This window comes from Rhinichthys klamathensis, unplaced genomic scaffold, assembly GCF_029890125.1.
Source record: "Rhinichthys klamathensis goyatoka isolate OS25496 unplaced genomic scaffold, OSU_Roscu_1.1 h1tg000336l_1, whole genome shotgun sequence".
In the NCBI taxonomy this organism is placed as follows: Eukaryota; Metazoa; Chordata; class Actinopteri; order Cypriniformes; family Leuciscidae; genus Rhinichthys; species Rhinichthys klamathensis.
This window is the reverse complement of record NW_026606850.1, coordinates 181,927-197,048: the sequence shown is the minus strand read 5'-3', so window position 1 is coordinate 197,048 and position 15,122 is coordinate 181,927. Positions and strand designations below refer to the sequence as shown.

The 15,122-nt window shown below is 48.5% G+C and overlaps 1 protein-coding gene across 1 annotated transcript in view; it reads left to right on the top strand.

Moving 5' to 3' along the window:
- Window positions 1–318: 318 nt before the first annotated feature.
- nup85 (nucleoporin 85) overlaps window positions 319–15,122 on the top strand; it is a 38,824-nt gene continuing 24,020 nt past the window's right edge. Inside the window, exons 1-6 of the mRNA XM_056272394.1 lie at window positions 319–490; window positions 793–886; window positions 999–1,155; window positions 1,226–1,296; window positions 1,383–1,426; window positions 2,549–2,618. Coding sequence (XP_056128369.1) covers window positions 455–490; window positions 793–886; window positions 999–1,155; window positions 1,226–1,296; window positions 1,383–1,426; window positions 2,549–2,618 — 472 coding nt within the window. The 5' untranslated portion in view covers window positions 319–454. The remainder of the gene's footprint in view (window positions 491–792; window positions 887–998; window positions 1,156–1,225; window positions 1,297–1,382; window positions 1,427–2,548; window positions 2,619–15,122) is intronic.

Here is a 15,122-nt window from a genome sequence, read left to right as displayed (position 1 = left end):
ATATAATTCTTATCAGATGTGAATAGCTAGAATTGTCATCGGACCACTGAAAATCCTTTAGAGAACAACAACATGTGCGATTTGTAAATATATAAAAAAAAAAAAACGAAAGTCTTATTTTACTAATTTATTCTTCATCTTTATGAAAATATGACAACCATTTGTGATTGGTATTGCTATTAAACACTACTGATAATTCTCAAACAATGTTTCCTTATAATAACAACAACCATATAATTTGAAACCAATATAAACAGTGCATTATTTATATTTAATTGTCGATTAGTGTTTTACTCAGGCGTTCAGTGCGTCGTACTAACCGCGCAGGCTTCAGGGGTCCTTCAGGCTCATGGCGCTCGATTCTGAGCACTGAACGTATTGAATGTTGTCCAGATCATAAAGCTGTGTAAAGTCATATTTTTCACTGTTATTCAGGAGGATTTAATATTTCCGGATGATGGAGGAGGTGGACGTGGAGCCCAGTCCCACGGTACGTGCTGATTTATACAGTTTCTTCAGTGTATATGATGATTAATATATACGATACAAGTATATGTGAAGAATACACATGTGGTGTTGCCATAGTATCTGAAGGTAGTATTACTTAATTATCATATACCATGGTACTCCATAGTATTTCAATAAGTAGGTATATACTTATATACACTATGGAACTCCATTATCATAAGTAGGCTACCATGGTATATATGTATTGTATAAACTGATATAAACTGTTTTATTCTTATATATTACTGAATGGTCGTGCTGTTTGTTCATTTGTTTTTCTGGCAGTTGATTCCCGGCGCTGGATTTCATCAGAGACACTTGGGTTTTGAATGGGGTCCTGGAGATCTGTTAGTCTATGAGACAAACTACAAACTACAAGGTATTAATAATAACATCATCCACACTGGATTCTGGAAAGTGTGTGTGTGTGTGTGTGTGTGTGAGTGAAAGAGCCATCATAAACCCTGTCAAAGGTGTGTGTTCCCGCTCAGGTCCGAAGTCTGCGAGCTCTCCGTTCGTCCACATCGTGAGGAAAGATGAAGATATCTGCTCCCCCATCCTGCGTAAGCTCTTCAACGAGTCCCATCTCATCTTCGTGGGCCTGCAGAAAATCAAAGAGGACGTCCCGAGCAAAAACAAGAAGACGCAGTGAGTCCTCAGACCTGAAGCGAGTGTGTCCTCCTGGTGTGTGTTTGTGATGTGTCATTGTTTCCCGCAGGTTCGTGAGCATCAGTAAGAACTACAGGTCTGTGATCAGAGCCTGTATGGAGGAGCTTCAGCAGAACGCAGGTAAGCGGTCACGTGACGCACGCATCACGCATGAGGAGGATGATGATGCGTTTGATCAGCTGATCACGCTCTGTTTCTCTCCCCAGTTTCAGCACAAGAGGGGTCTTCAGCGTCCCAGTATGGAGATCAGGTACATGATGACGTTTTTCACACTAACTAATGAATAACTCACTAACTAATGACAATTATTGTAATGTTTAATTGTCTGATAAATGATGTGCGGAACCAGTATTTCGATGTTAGTTTCATTCTAAGTAAAACTATTTAAAAACATTTTCGTTCATTGAAATAAAGTGTAAATATTAGATGAGAAAAAATAGAAATGTTGCATTGGTATCTAACTGGAATTTACTATAATACTAAAATTACTAAAACTGAAATAAAAATTAATGGAAATATGAAAAAATGACAAACACATAAAATAAATGATTATTAAAACTATAAATTGAAACCTGAAAATCTAATCTTCTAATTGTATATGCTTTAAGTAATCATTAGATTACAAAACATATTCATAATACTATAATACTATATTAATATTACTAAAGTAACACTAATTTCTATTTATTTTATATGCATTATTTTGTAAAGATGAATTAATCATTAATTACAAAAATATTAATGCTATAATAGTATATTAATATTACTAAAGTAACACTATTTTTCTAATTATTGTATAGTATTTTCTATAAAGATAAATTAATTATTAGATTACAAAATATTAATAACACTACTATAATAGTATATGAATATTATTAAAATAACACTAATTTCTAATGATTTTAAATGGTTTGTTTTATAAAAATAAATTAATCATTAGATTACAAAAATATTAAATACTATAATAGTATATTTATATTACTAAAATAACACACATTTTCTAAATATTTCATAAACTGTATTTGATAAAAACATTAATCATTAGATTACGATTATAAATACATAATATGTATTCATTCTGCATATTTGTAAATTGATAATAATAAATTGATTAAAAATGAAATAAGTGTTTATACAAGTAAAAATGTCTGTGATTTTTCATCAGTGTTTCTGCTGACATATTATTATTGTTCTTTTGCTCATGTGACATTTATTATGATCTAATCAAACCCGGATGGATACAATCTTTCTGCCGACATAATAAATGTCAAATATAATATTAAATCAGAATTAAGATGCTGATGTAATCAAGCGCTGATGGGTCTTCCGAGGGAATAGTGTGTTTGACTGAAGTGAGTGCTGGTCTCTGCAGGTGTCGATCCTCCTGGCCATCGAGCTGATCTGGAACCTGTGTGAGGTGCTGTTCATCGATGCTTCTCCAGGTACTGGCGCCTGCGCTGTCAGAGGCTGAAAGGAAATGAAGAGCCACACACACCTGTATATTAAACTCTTTATATTTTAGGTAGACTCGGGTACATTACAACAGAATCCAACTCTATATTTCAAATGCGTAACAATCCATAGACAGGATTTTGATGCAAGAAAATCGCCCACATTTTAAAAAACAATTAATCAAAAAATTGGTTGTGATGAGTGTTGTTTTGTTGTTGTGTAGCCGGGTCTCTGCTGCTGATGATGAGTGTGTTGTGTTGTTGTGTAGCCGGGTCTCTGCTGCTGATGACGAGTGTGTTGTGTTGTTGTGTAGCCGGGTCTCTGCTGCTGATGACGAGTGTGTTGTGTGTTGTTGTGTAGCCGGGTCTCTGCTGCTGATGACGAGTGTGTTGTGTTGTTGTGTAGCCGGGTCTCTGCTGCTGATGACGAGTGTGTTGTGTGTTGTGTTGTTGTGTAGCCGGGTCTCTGCTGCTGATGACGAGTGTGTTGTGTTGTTGTGTAGCCGGGTCTCTGCTGCTGATGACGAGTGTGTTGTGTTGTTGTGTAGCCGGGTCTCTGCTGCTGATGATGAGTGTGTTGTGTTGTTGTGTAGCCGGGTCTCTGCTGCTGATGACGAGTGTGTTGTGTTGTTGTGTAGCCGGGTCTCTGCTGCTGATGACGAGTGTGTTGTGTTGTTGTGTAGCCGGGTCTCTGCTGCTGATGACGAGTGTGTTGTGTTGTGTTGTTGTGTAGCCGGGTCTCTGCTGCTGATGACGAGTGTGTTGTGTTGTTGTGTAGCCGGGTCTCTGCTGCTGATGACGAGTGTGTTGTGTTGTTGTGTAGCCGGGTCTCTGCTGCTGATGATGAGTGTGTTGTGTTGTGTTGTTGTGTAGCCGGGTCTCTGCTGCTGATGACGAGTGTGTTGTGTTGTTGTGTAGCCGGGTCTCTGCTGCTGATGACGAGTGTGTTGTGTTGTTGTGTAGCCGGGTCTCTGCTGCTGATGACGAGTGTGTTGTGTTGTTGTGTAGCCGGGTCTCTGCTGCTGATGACGAGTGTGTTGTGTTGTGTTGTTGTGTAGCCGGGTCTCTGCTGCTGATGACGAGTGTGTTGTGTTGTTGTGTAGCCGGGTCTCTGCTGCTGATGACGAGTGTGTTGTGTTGTGTGTTGTGTTGTGTAGCCGGGTCTCTGCTGCTGATGATGAGTGTGTTGTTGTGTTGTTGTGTAGCCGGGTCTCTGCTGCTGATGACGAGTATGTTGTGTTGTTGTGTAGCCGGGTCTCTGCTGCTGATGACGAGTGTGTTGTGTTGTTGTGTAGCCGGATCTCTGCTGCTGATGACGAGTGTGTTGTGTTGTTGTGTAGCCGGGTCTCTGCTGCTGATGATGAGTGTGTTGTGTTGTTGTGTAGCCGGGTCTCTGCTGCTGATGACGAGTGTGTTGTGTTGTTGTGTAGCCGGGTCTCTGCTGCTGATGACGAGTGTGTTGTGTTGTTGTGTAGCCGGGTCTCTGCTGCTGATGACGAGTGTGTTGTGTTGTTGTGTAGCCGGGTCTCTGCTGCTGATGACGAGTGTGTTGTGTTGTGTTGTTGTGTAGCCGGGTCTCTGCTGCTGATGACGAGTGTGTTGTGTTGTTGTGTAGCCGGGTCTCTGCTGCTGCTGATGAGTGTGTTGTTTGTTGTTGTGTAGCCGGGTCTCTGCTGCTGATGACGAGTGTGTTGTGTTGTTGTGTAGCCGGGTCTCTGCTGCTGATGATGAGTGTGTTGTGTTGTTGTGTAGCCGGGTCTCTGCTGCTGATGACGAGTGTGTTGTGTTGTTGTGTAGCCGGGTCTCTGCTGCTGATGACGAGTGTGTTGTGTTGTTGTGTAGCCGGGTCTCTGCTGCTGATGACGAGTGTGTTGTGTTGTTGTGTAGCCGGGTCTCTGCTGCTGATGACGAGTGTGTTGTGTTGTTGTGTAGCCGGGTCTCTGCTGCTGATGACGAGTGTGTTGTGTTGTGTTGTTGTGTAGCCGGGTCTCTGCTGCTGATGACGAGTGTGTTGTGTTGTTGTGTAGCCGGGTCTCTGCTGCTGATGATGAGTGTGTTGTGTTGTTGTGTAGCCGGGTCTCTGCTGCTGATGACGAGTGTGTTGTTGTGTTGTGTTGTTGTGTAGCTGGGTCTCTGCTGCTGATGACGAGTGTGTTGTTGTGTTGTGTTGTTGTGTAGCCGGGTCTCTGCTGCTGATGACGAGTGTGTTGTGTTGTTGTGTAGCCGGGTCTCTGCTGCTGATGACGAGTGTGTTGTGTTGTGTGTTGTTGTGTAGCCGGGTCTCTGCTGCTGATGACGAGTGTGTTGTGTTGTTGTGTAGCCGGGTCTCTGCTGCTGATGACGAGTGTGTTGTGTTGTGTGTTGTTGTGTAGCCGGGTCTCTGCTGCTGATGACGAGTGTGTTGTGTTGTTGTGTAGCCGGGTCTCTGCTGCTGATGACGAGTGTGTTGTGTTGTTGTGTAGCCGGGTCTCTGCTGCTGATGACGAGTGTGTTGTGTTGTGTTGTTGTGTAGCCGGGTCTCTGCTGCTGATGACGAGTGTGTTGTGTTGTTGTGTAGCCGGGTCTCTGCTGCTGATGACGAGTGTGTTGTGTTGTTGTGTAGCCGGGTCTCTGCTGCTGATGACGAGTGTGTTGTGTTGTGTTGTTGTGTAGCCGGGTCTCTGCTGCTGATGACGAGTGTGTTGTGTTGTTGTGTAGCCGGGTCTCTGCTGCTGCTGATGACGAGTGTGTTGTTGTGTTGTGTTGTTGTGTAGCCGGGTCTCTGCTGCTGATGACGAGTGTGTTGTGTTGTTGTGTAGCCGGGTCTCTGCTGCTGATGACGAGTGTGTTGTGTTGTTGTGTAGCCGGGTCTCTGCTGCTGATGACGAGTGTGTTGTGTTGTTGTGTAGCCGGGTCTCTGCTGCTGATGACGAGTGTGTTGTGTTGTGTTGTTGTGTAGCCGGGTCTCTGCTGCTGATGACGAGTGTGTTATGTTGTTGTGTAGCCGGGTCTCTGCTGCTGATGATGAGTGTGTTGTGTGTTGTTGTGTAGCCGGGTCTCTGCTGCTGATGACGAGTGTGTTGTGTGTTGTTGTGTAGCCGGGTCTCTGCTGCTGATGATGAGTGTGTTGTGTTGTGTTGTTGTGTAGCCGGGTCTCTGCTGCTGCTGATGAGTGTGTTGTTTGTTGTTGTGTAGCCGGGTCTCTGCTGCTGCTGATGAGTGTGTTGTGTTGTGTAGCCGGGTCTCTGCTGCTGCTGATGAGTGTGTTGTGTTGTGTTGTTGTGTAGCCGGGTCTCTGCTCCTGATGACGAGTGTGTTGTTGTGTTGTGTTGTTGTGTAGCCGGGTCTCTGCTGCTGATGACGAGTGTGTTGTTGTGTAGCCGGGTCTCTGCTGCTGATGACGAGTGTGTTGTTGTGTTGTGTTGTGTTGTTGTGTAGCCGGGTCTCTGCTGCTGATGACAAGTCTGTTGTGTTGTTGTGTAGCCGGGTCTCTGCTGCTGATGACGAGTGTGTTGTTGTGTTGTTGTGTAGCCGGGTCTCTGCTGCTGATGACGAGTGTGTTGTTGTTTTGTGTTGTTGTGTAGCCGGGTCTCTGCTGCTGATGACGAGTGTGTTGTTGTGTGGTGTTGTTGTGTAGCCGGGTCTCTGCTGCTGATGACGAGTGTGTTGTGTGTTGTGTTGTGTAGCCGGGTCTCTGCTGCTGATGATGAGTGTGTTGTTGTGTTGTTGTGTAGCCGGGTCTCTGCTGCTGATGACGAGTATGTTGTGTTGTTGTGTAGCCGGGTCTCTGCTGCTGATGACGAGTGTGTTGTGTTGTTGTGTAGCCGGATCTCTGCTGCTGATGACGAGTGTGTTGTGTTGTTGTGTAGCCGGGTCTCTGCTGCTGATGATGAGTGTGTTGTGTTGTTGTGTAGCCGGGTCTCTGCTGCTGATGACGAGTGTGTTGTGTTGTTGTGTAGCCGGGTCTCTGCTGCTGATGACGAGTGTGTTGTGTTGTTGTGTAGCCGGGTCTCTGCTGCTGATGACGAGTGTGTTGTGTTGTGTTGTTGTGTAGCCGGGTCTCTGCTGCTGATGACGAGTGTGTTGTGTTGTTGTGTAGCCGGGTCTCTGCTGCTGCTGATGAGTGTGTTGTTTGTTGTTGTGTAGCCGGGTTTCTGCTGCTGATGACGAGTGTGTTGTGTTGTTGTGTAGCCGGGTCTCTACTGCTGATGATGAGTGTGTTGTGTTGTTGTGTAGCCGGGTCTCTGCTGCTGATGACGAGTGTGTTGTGTTGTTGTGTAGCCGGGTCTCTGCTGCTGATGACGAGTGTGTTGTGTTGTTGTGTAGCCGGGTCTCTGCTGCTGATGACGAGTGTGTTGTGTTGTTGTGTAGCCGGGTCTCTGCTGCTGATGACAAGTGTGTTGTGTTGTTGTGTAGCCGGGTCTCTGCTGCTGATGACGAGTGTGTTGTGTTGTTGTGTAGCCGGGTCTCTGCTGCTGATGACGAGTGTGTTGTGTTGTTGTGTAGCCGGGTCTCTGCTGCTGATGACGAGTGTGTTGTGTTGTGTTGTTGTGTAGCCGGGTCTCTGCTGCTGATGACGAGTGTGTTGTTGTGTTGTGTTGTTGTGTAGCTGGGTCTCTGCTGCTGATGACGAGTGTGTTGTTGTGTTGTGTGTTGTTGTGTAGCCGGGTCTCTGCTGCTGATGACGAGTCTGTTGTGTTGTTGTGTAGCCGGGTCTCTGCTGCTGATGACGAGTGTGTTGTGTTGTTGTGTAGCCGGGTCTCTGCTGCTGATGACGAGTGTGTTGTGTTGTGTTGTGTTGTTGTGTAGCCGGGTCTCTGCTGCTGATGACGAGTGTGTTGTTGTGTTGTGTTGTGTTGTTGTGTAGCCGGGTCTCTGCTGCTGATGACAAGTCTGTTGTGTTGTTGTGTAGCCGGGTCTCTGCTGCTGATGACGAGTGTGTTGTTGTGTTGTTGTGTAGCCGGGTCTCTGCTGCTGATGACGAGTGTGTTGTTGTATTGTGTTGTTGTGTAGCCGGGTCTCTGCTGCTGATGACGAGTGTGTTGTTGTGTTGTGTTGTTGTGTAGCCGGGTCTCTGCTGCTGATGACGAGTGTGTTGTGTTGTGTGTTGTGTTGTGTAGCCGGGTCTCTGCTGCTGATGATGAGTGTGTTGTTGTGTAGCCGGGTCTCTGCTGCTGATGACGAGTATGTTGTGTTGTTGTGTAGCCGGGTCTCTGCTGCTGATGACGAGTGTGTTGTGTTGTTGTGTAGCCGGATCTCTGCTGCTGATGACGAGTGTGTTGTGTTGTTGTGTAGCCGGGTCTCTGCTGCTGATGATGAGTGTGTTGTGTTGTTGTGTAGCCGGGTCTCTGCTGCTGATGACGAGTGTGTTGTGTTGTTGTGTAGCCGGGTCTCTGCTGCTGATGACGAGTGTGTTGTGTTGTTGTGTAGCCGGGTCTCTGCTGCTGATGACGAGTGTGTTGTGTTGTGTTGTTGTGTAGCCGGGTCTCTGCTGCTGATGACGAGTGTGTTGTGTTGTTGTGTAGCCGGGTCTCTGCTGCTGCTGATGAGTGTGTTGTTTGTTGTTGTGTAGCCGGGTTTCTGCTGCTGATGACGAGTGTGTTGTGTTGTTGTGTAGCCGGGTCTCTGCTGCTGATGATGAGTGTGTTGTGTTGTTGTGTAGCCGGGTCTCTGCTGCTGATGACGAGTGTGTTGTGTTGTTGTGTAGCCGGGTCTCTGCTGCTGATGACGAGTGTGTTGTGTTGTTGTGTAGCCGGGTCTCTGCTGCTGATGACGAGTGTGTTGTGTTGTTGTGTAGCCGGGTCTCTGCTGCTGATGACGAGTGTGTTGTGTTGTTGTGTAGCTGGGTCTCTGCTGCTGATGACGAGTGTGTTGTGTTGTTGTGTAGCCGGGTCTCTGCTGCTGATGATGAGTGTGTTGTGTTGTGTTGTTGTGTAGCCGGGTCTCTGCTGCTGATGACGAGTGTGTTGTTGTGTTGTGTTGTTGTGTAGCTGGGTCTCTGCTGCTGATGACGAGTGTGTTGTTGTGTTGTGTTGTTGTGTAGCCGGGTCTCTGCTGCTGATGACGAGTGTGTTGTGTTGTTGTGTAGCCGGGTCTCTGCTGCTGATGACGAGTGTGTTGTGTTGTGTGTTGTTGTGTAGCCGGGTCTCTGCTGCTGATGACGAGTGTGTTGTGTTGTTGTGTAGCCGGGTCTCTGCTGCTGATGACGAGTGTGTTGTGTTGTGTGTTGTTGTGTAGCCGGGTCTCTGCTGCTGATGACGAGTGTGTTGTGTTGTTGTGTAGCCGGGTCTCTGCTGCTGATGACGAGTGTGTTGTGTTGTGTGTTGTTGTGTAGCCGGGTCTCTGCTGCTGATGACGAGTGTGTTGTGTTGTTGTGTAGCCGGGTCTCTGCTGCTGATGACGAGTGTGTTGTGTTGTTGTGTAGCCGGGTCTCTGCTGCTGATGACGAGTGTGTTGTGTTGTGTTGTTGTGTAGCCGGGTCTCTGCTGCTGATGACGAGTGTGTTGTGTTGTTGTGTAGCCGGGTCTCTGCTGCTGATGACGAGTGTGTTGTGTTGTTGTGTAGCCGGGTCTCTGCTGCTGATGACGAGTGTGTTGTGTTGTGTTGTTGTGTAGCCGGGTCTCTGCTGCTGATGACGAGTGTGTTGTGTTGTTGTGTAGCCGGGTCTCTGCTGCTGCTGATGACGAGTGTGTTGTTGTGTTGTGTTGTTGTGTAGCCGGGTCTCTGCTGCTGATGACGAGTGTGTTGTGTTGTTGTGTAGCCGGGTCTCTGCTGCTGATGACGAGTGTGTTGTGTTGTTGTGTAGCCGGGTCTCTGCTGCTGATGACGAGTGTGTTGTGTTGTTGTGTAGCCGGGTCTCTGCTGCTGATGACGAGTGTGTTGTGTTGTGTTGTTGTGTAGCCGGGTCTCTGCTGCTGATGACGAGTGTGTTATGTTGTTGTGTAGCCGGGTCTCTGCTGCTGATGATGAGTGTGTTGTGTGTTGTTGTGTAGCCGGGTCTCTGCTGCTGATGACGAGTGTGTTGTGTGTTGTTGTGTAGCCGGGTCTCTGCTGCTGATGATGAGTGTGTTGTGTTGTGTTGTTGTGTAGCCGGGTCTCTGCTGCTGCTGATGAGTGTGTTGTTTGTTGTTGTGTAGCCGGGTCTCTGCTGCTGCTGATGAGTGTGTTGTGTTGTGTAGCCGGGTCTCTGCTGCTGCTGATGAGTGTGTTGTGTTGTGTTGTTGTGTAGCCGGGTCTCTGCTCCTGATGACGAGTGTGTTGTTGTGTTGTGTTGTTGTGTAGCCGGGTCTCTGCTGCTGATGACGAGTGTGTTGTTGTGTAGCCGGGTCTCTGCTGCTGATGACGAGTGTGTTGTTGTGTTGTGTTGTGTTGTTGTGTAGCCGGGTCTCTGCTGCTGATGACAAGTCTGTTGTGTTGTTGTGTAGCCGGGTCTCTGCTGCTGATGACGAGTGTGTTGTTGTGTTGTTGTGTAGCCGGGTCTCTGCTGCTGCTGATGACGAGTGTGTTGTTGTGTTGTGTTGTTGTGTAGCCGGGTCTCTGCTGCTGATGACGAGTGTGTTGTGTTGTTGTGTAGCCGGGTCTCTGCTGCTGATGACGAGTGTGTTGTGTTGTTGTGTAGCCGGGTCTCTGCTGCTGATGACGAGTGTGTTGTGTTGTTGTGTAGCCGGGTCTCTGCTGCTGATGACGAGTGTGTTGTGTTGTGTTGTTGTGTAGCCGGGTCTCTGCTGCTGATGATGAGTGTGTTGTTGTGTTGTTGTGTAGCCGGGTCTCTGCTGCTGATGACGAGTATGTTGTGTTGTTGTGTAGCCGGGTCTCTGCTGCTGATGACGAGTGTGTTGTGTTGTTGTGTAGCCGGATCTCTGCTGCTGATGACGAGTGTGTTGTGTTGTTGTGTAGCCGGGTCTCTGCTGCTGATGATGAGTGTGTTGTGTTGTTGTGTAGCCGGGTCTCTGCTGCTGATGACGAGTGTGTTGTGTTGTTGTGTAGCCGGGTCTCTGCTGCTGATGACGAGTGTGTTGTGTTGTTGTGTAGCCGGGTCTCTGCTGCTGATGACGAGTGTGTTGTGTTGTGTTGTTGTGTAGCCGGGTCTCTGCTGCTGATGACGAGTGTGTTGTGTTGTTGTGTAGCCGGGTCTCTGCTGCTGCTGATGAGTGTGTTGTTTGTTGTTGTGTAGCCGGGTTTCTGCTGCTGATGACGAGTGTGTTGTGTTGTTGTGTAGCCGGGTCTCTACTGCTGATGATGAGTGTGTTGTGTTGTTGTGTAGCCGGGTCTCTGCTGCTGATGACGAGTGTGTTGTGTTGTTGTGTAGCCGGGTCTCTGCTGCTGATGACGAGTGTGTTGTGTTGTTGTGTAGCCGGGTCTCTGCTGCTGATGACGAGTGTGTTGTGTTGTTGTGTAGCCGGGTCTCTGCTGCTGATGACAAGTGTGTTGTGTTGTTGTGTAGCCGGGTCTCTGCTGCTGATGACGAGTGTGTTGTGTTGTTGTGTAGCCGGGTCTCTGCTGCTGATGACGAGTGTGTTGTGTTGTTGTGTAGCCGGGTCTCTGCTGCTGATGACGAGTGTGTTGTGTTGTGTTGTTGTGTAGCCGGGTCTCTGCTGCTGATGACGAGTGTGTTGTTGTGTTGTGTTGTTGTGTAGCTGGGTCTCTGCTGCTGATGACGAGTGTGTTGTTGTGTTGTGTGTTGTTGTGTAGCCGGGTCTCTGCTGCTGATGACGAGTCTGTTGTGTTGTTGTGTAGCCGGGTCTCTGCTGCTGATGACGAGTGTGTTGTGTTGTTGTGTAGCCGGGTCTCTGCTGCTGATGACGAGTGTGTTGTGTTGTGTTGTGTTGTTGTGTAGCCGGGTCTCTGCTGCTGATGACGAGTGTGTTGTTGTGTTGTGTTGTGTTGTTGTGTAGCCGGGTCTCTGCTGCTGATGACAAGTCTGTTGTGTTGTTGTGTAGCCGGGTCTCTGCTGCTGATGACGAGTGTGTTGTTGTGTTGTTGTGTAGCCGGGTCTCTGCTGCTGATGACGAGTGTGTTGTTGTATTGTGTTGTTGTGTAGCCGGGTCTCTGCTGCTGATGACGAGTGTGTTGTTGTGTTGTGTTGTTGTGTAGCCGGGTCTCTGCTGCTGATGACGAGTGTGTTGTGTTGTGTGTTGTGTTGTGTAGCCGGGTCTCTGCTGCTGATGATGAGTGTGTTGTTGTGTAGCCGGGTCTCTGCTGCTGATGACGAGTATGTTGTGTTGTTGTGTAGCCGGGTCTCTGCTGCTGATGACGAGTGTGTTGTGTTGTTGTGTAGCCGGATCTCTGCTGCTGATGACGAGTGTGTTGTGTTGTTGTGTAGCCGGGTCTCTGCTGCTGATGATGAGTGTGTTGTGTTGTTGTGTAGCCGGGTCTCTGCTGCTGATGACGAGTGTGTTGTGTTGTTGTGTAGCCGGGTCTCTGCTGCTGATGACGAGTGTGTTGTGTTGTTGTGTAGCCGGGTCTCTGCTGCTGATGACGAGTGTGTTGTGTTGTTGTGTAGCCGGGTCTCTGCTGCTGATGACGAGTGTGTTGTGTTGTGTAGCCGGGTCTCTGCTGCTGCTGATGAGTGTGTTGTGTTGTGTTGTTGTGTAGCCGGGTCTCTGCTCCTGATGACGAGTGTGTTGTTGTGTTGTGTTGTTGTGTAGCCGGGTCTCTGCTGCTGATGACGAGTGTGTTGTTGTGTAGCCGGGTCTCTGCTGCTGATGACGAGTGTGTTGTTGTGTTGTGTTGTGTTGTTGTGTAGCCGGGTCTCTGCTGCTGATGACAAGTCTGTTGTGTTGTTGTGTAGCCGGGTCTCTGCTGCTGATGACGAGTGTGTTGTTGTGTTGTTGTGTAGCCGGGTCTCTGCTGCTGCTGATGACGAGTGTGTTGTTGTGTTGTGTTGTTGTGTAGCCGGGTCTCTGCTGCTGATGACGAGTGTGTTGTGTTGTTGTGTAGCCGGGTCTCTGCTGCTGATGACGAGTGTGTTGTGTTGTTGTGTAGCCGGGTCTCTGCTGCTGATGACGAGTGTGTTGTGTTGTTGTGTAGCCGGGTCTCTGCTGCTGATGACGAGTGTGTTGTGTTGTGTTGTTGTGTAGCCGGGTCTCTGCTGCTGATGATGAGTGTGTTGTTGTGTTGTTGTGTAGCCGGGTCTCTGCTGCTGATGACGAGTATGTTGTGTTGTTGTGTAGCCGGGTCTCTGCTGCTGATGACGAGTGTGTTGTGTTGTTGTGTAGCCGGATCTCTGCTGCTGATGACGAGTGTGTTGTGTTGTTGTGTAGCCGGGTCTCTGCTGCTGATGATGAGTGTGTTGTGTTGTTGTGTAGCCGGGTCTCTGCTGCTGATGACGAGTGTGTTGTGTTGTTGTGTAGCCGGGTCTCTGCTGCTGATGACGAGTGTGTTGTGTTGTTGTGTAGCCGGGTCTCTGCTGCTGATGACGAGTGTGTTGTGTTGTGTTGTTGTGTAGCCGGGTCTCTGCTGCTGATGACGAGTGTGTTGTGTTGTTGTGTAGCCGGGTCTCTGCTGCTGCTGATGAGTGTGTTGTTTGTTGTTGTGTAGCCGGGTTTCTGCTGCTGATGACGAGTGTGTTGTGTTGTTGTGTAGCCGGGTCTCTACTGCTGATGATGAGTGTGTTGTGTTGTTGTGTAGCCGGGTCTCTGCTGCTGATGACGAGTGTGTTGTGTTGTTGTGTAGCCGGGTCTCTGCTGCTGATGACGAGTGTGTTGTGTTGTTGTGTAGCCGGGTCTCTGCTGCTGATGACGAGTGTGTTGTGTTGTTGTGTAGCCGGGTCTCTGCTGCTGATGACAAGTGTGTTGTGTTGTTGTGTAGCCGGGTCTCTGCTGCTGATGACGAGTGTGTTGTGTTGTTGTGTAGCCGGGTCTCTGCTGCTGATGACGAGTGTGTTGTGTTGTTGTGTAGCCGGGTCTCTGCTGCTGATGACGAGTGTGTTGTGTTGTGTTGTTGTGTAGCCGGGTCTCTGCTGCTGATGACGAGTGTGTTGTTGTGTTGTGTTGTTGTGTAGCTGGGTCTCTGCTGCTGATGACGAGTGTGTTGTTGTGTTGTGTGTTGTTGTGTAGCCGGGTCTCTGCTGCTGATGACGAGTCTGTTGTGTTGTTGTGTAGCCGGGTCTCTGCTGCTGATGACGAGTGTGTTGTGTTGTTGTGTAGCCGGGTCTCTGCTGCTGATGACGAGTGTGTTGTGTTGTGTTGTGTTGTTGTGTAGCCGGGTCTCTGCTGCTGATGACGAGTGTGTTGTTGTGTTGTGTTGTGTTGTTGTGTAGCCGGGTCTCTGCTGCTGATGACAAGTCTGTTGTGTTGTTGTGTAGCCGGGTCTCTGCTGCTGATGACGAGTGTGTTGTTGTGTTGTTGTGTAGCCGGGTCTCTGCTGCTGATGACGAGTGTGTTGTTGTATTGTGTTGTTGTGTAGCCGGGTCTCTGCTGCTGATGACGAGTGTGTTGTTGTGTTGTGTTGTTGTGTAGCCGGGTCTCTGCTGCTGATGACGAGTGTGTTGTGTTGTGTGTTGTGTTGTGTAGCCGGGTCTCTGCTGCTGATGATGAGTGTGTTGTTGTGTAGCCGGGTCTCTGCTGCTGATGACGAGTATGTTGTGTTGTTGTGTAGCCGGGTCTCTGCTGCTGATGACGAGTGTGTTGTGTTGTTGTGTAGCCGGATCTCTGCTGCTGATGACGAGTGTGTTGTGTTGTTGTGTAGCCGGGTCTCTGCTGCTGATGATGAGTGTGTTGTGTTGTTGTGTAGCCGGGTCTCTGCTGCTGATGACGAGTGTGTTGTGTTGTTGTGTAGCCGGGTCTCTGCTGCTGATGACGAGTGTGTTGTGTTGTTGTGTAGCCGGGTCTCTGCTGCTGATGACGAGTGTGTTGTGTTGTGTTGTTGTGTAGCCGGGTCTCTGCTGCTGATGACGAGTGTGTTGTGTTGTTGTGTAGCCGGGTCTCTGCTGCTGCTGATGAGTGTGTTGTTTGTTGTTGTGTAGCCGGGTTTCTGCTGCTGATGACGAGTGTGTTGTGTTGTTGTGTAGCCGGGTCTCTGCTGCTGATGATGAGTGTGTTGTGTTGTTGTGTAGCCGGGTCTCTGCTGCTGATGACGAGTGTGTTGTGTTGTTGTGTAGCCGGGTCTCTGCTGCTGATGACGAGTGTGTTGTGTTGTTGTGTAGCCGGGTCTCTGCTGCTGATGACGAGTGTGTTGTGTTGTTGTGTAGCCGGGTCTCTGCTGCTGATGACGAGTGTGTTGTGTTGTTGTGTAGCTGGGTCTCTGCTGCTGATGACGAGTGTGTTGTGTTGTTGTGTAGCCGGGTCTCTGCTGCTGATGATGAGTGTGTTGTGTTGTGTTGTTGTGTAGCCGGGTCTCTGCTGCTGATGACGAGTGTGTTGTTGTGTTGTGTTGTTGTGTAGCTGGGTCTCTGCTGCTGATGACGAGTGTGTTGTTGTGTTGTGTTGTTGTGTAGCCGGGTCTCTGCTGCTGATGACGAGTGTGTTGTGTTGTTGTGTAGCCGGGTCTCTGCTGCTGATGACGAGTGTGTTGTGT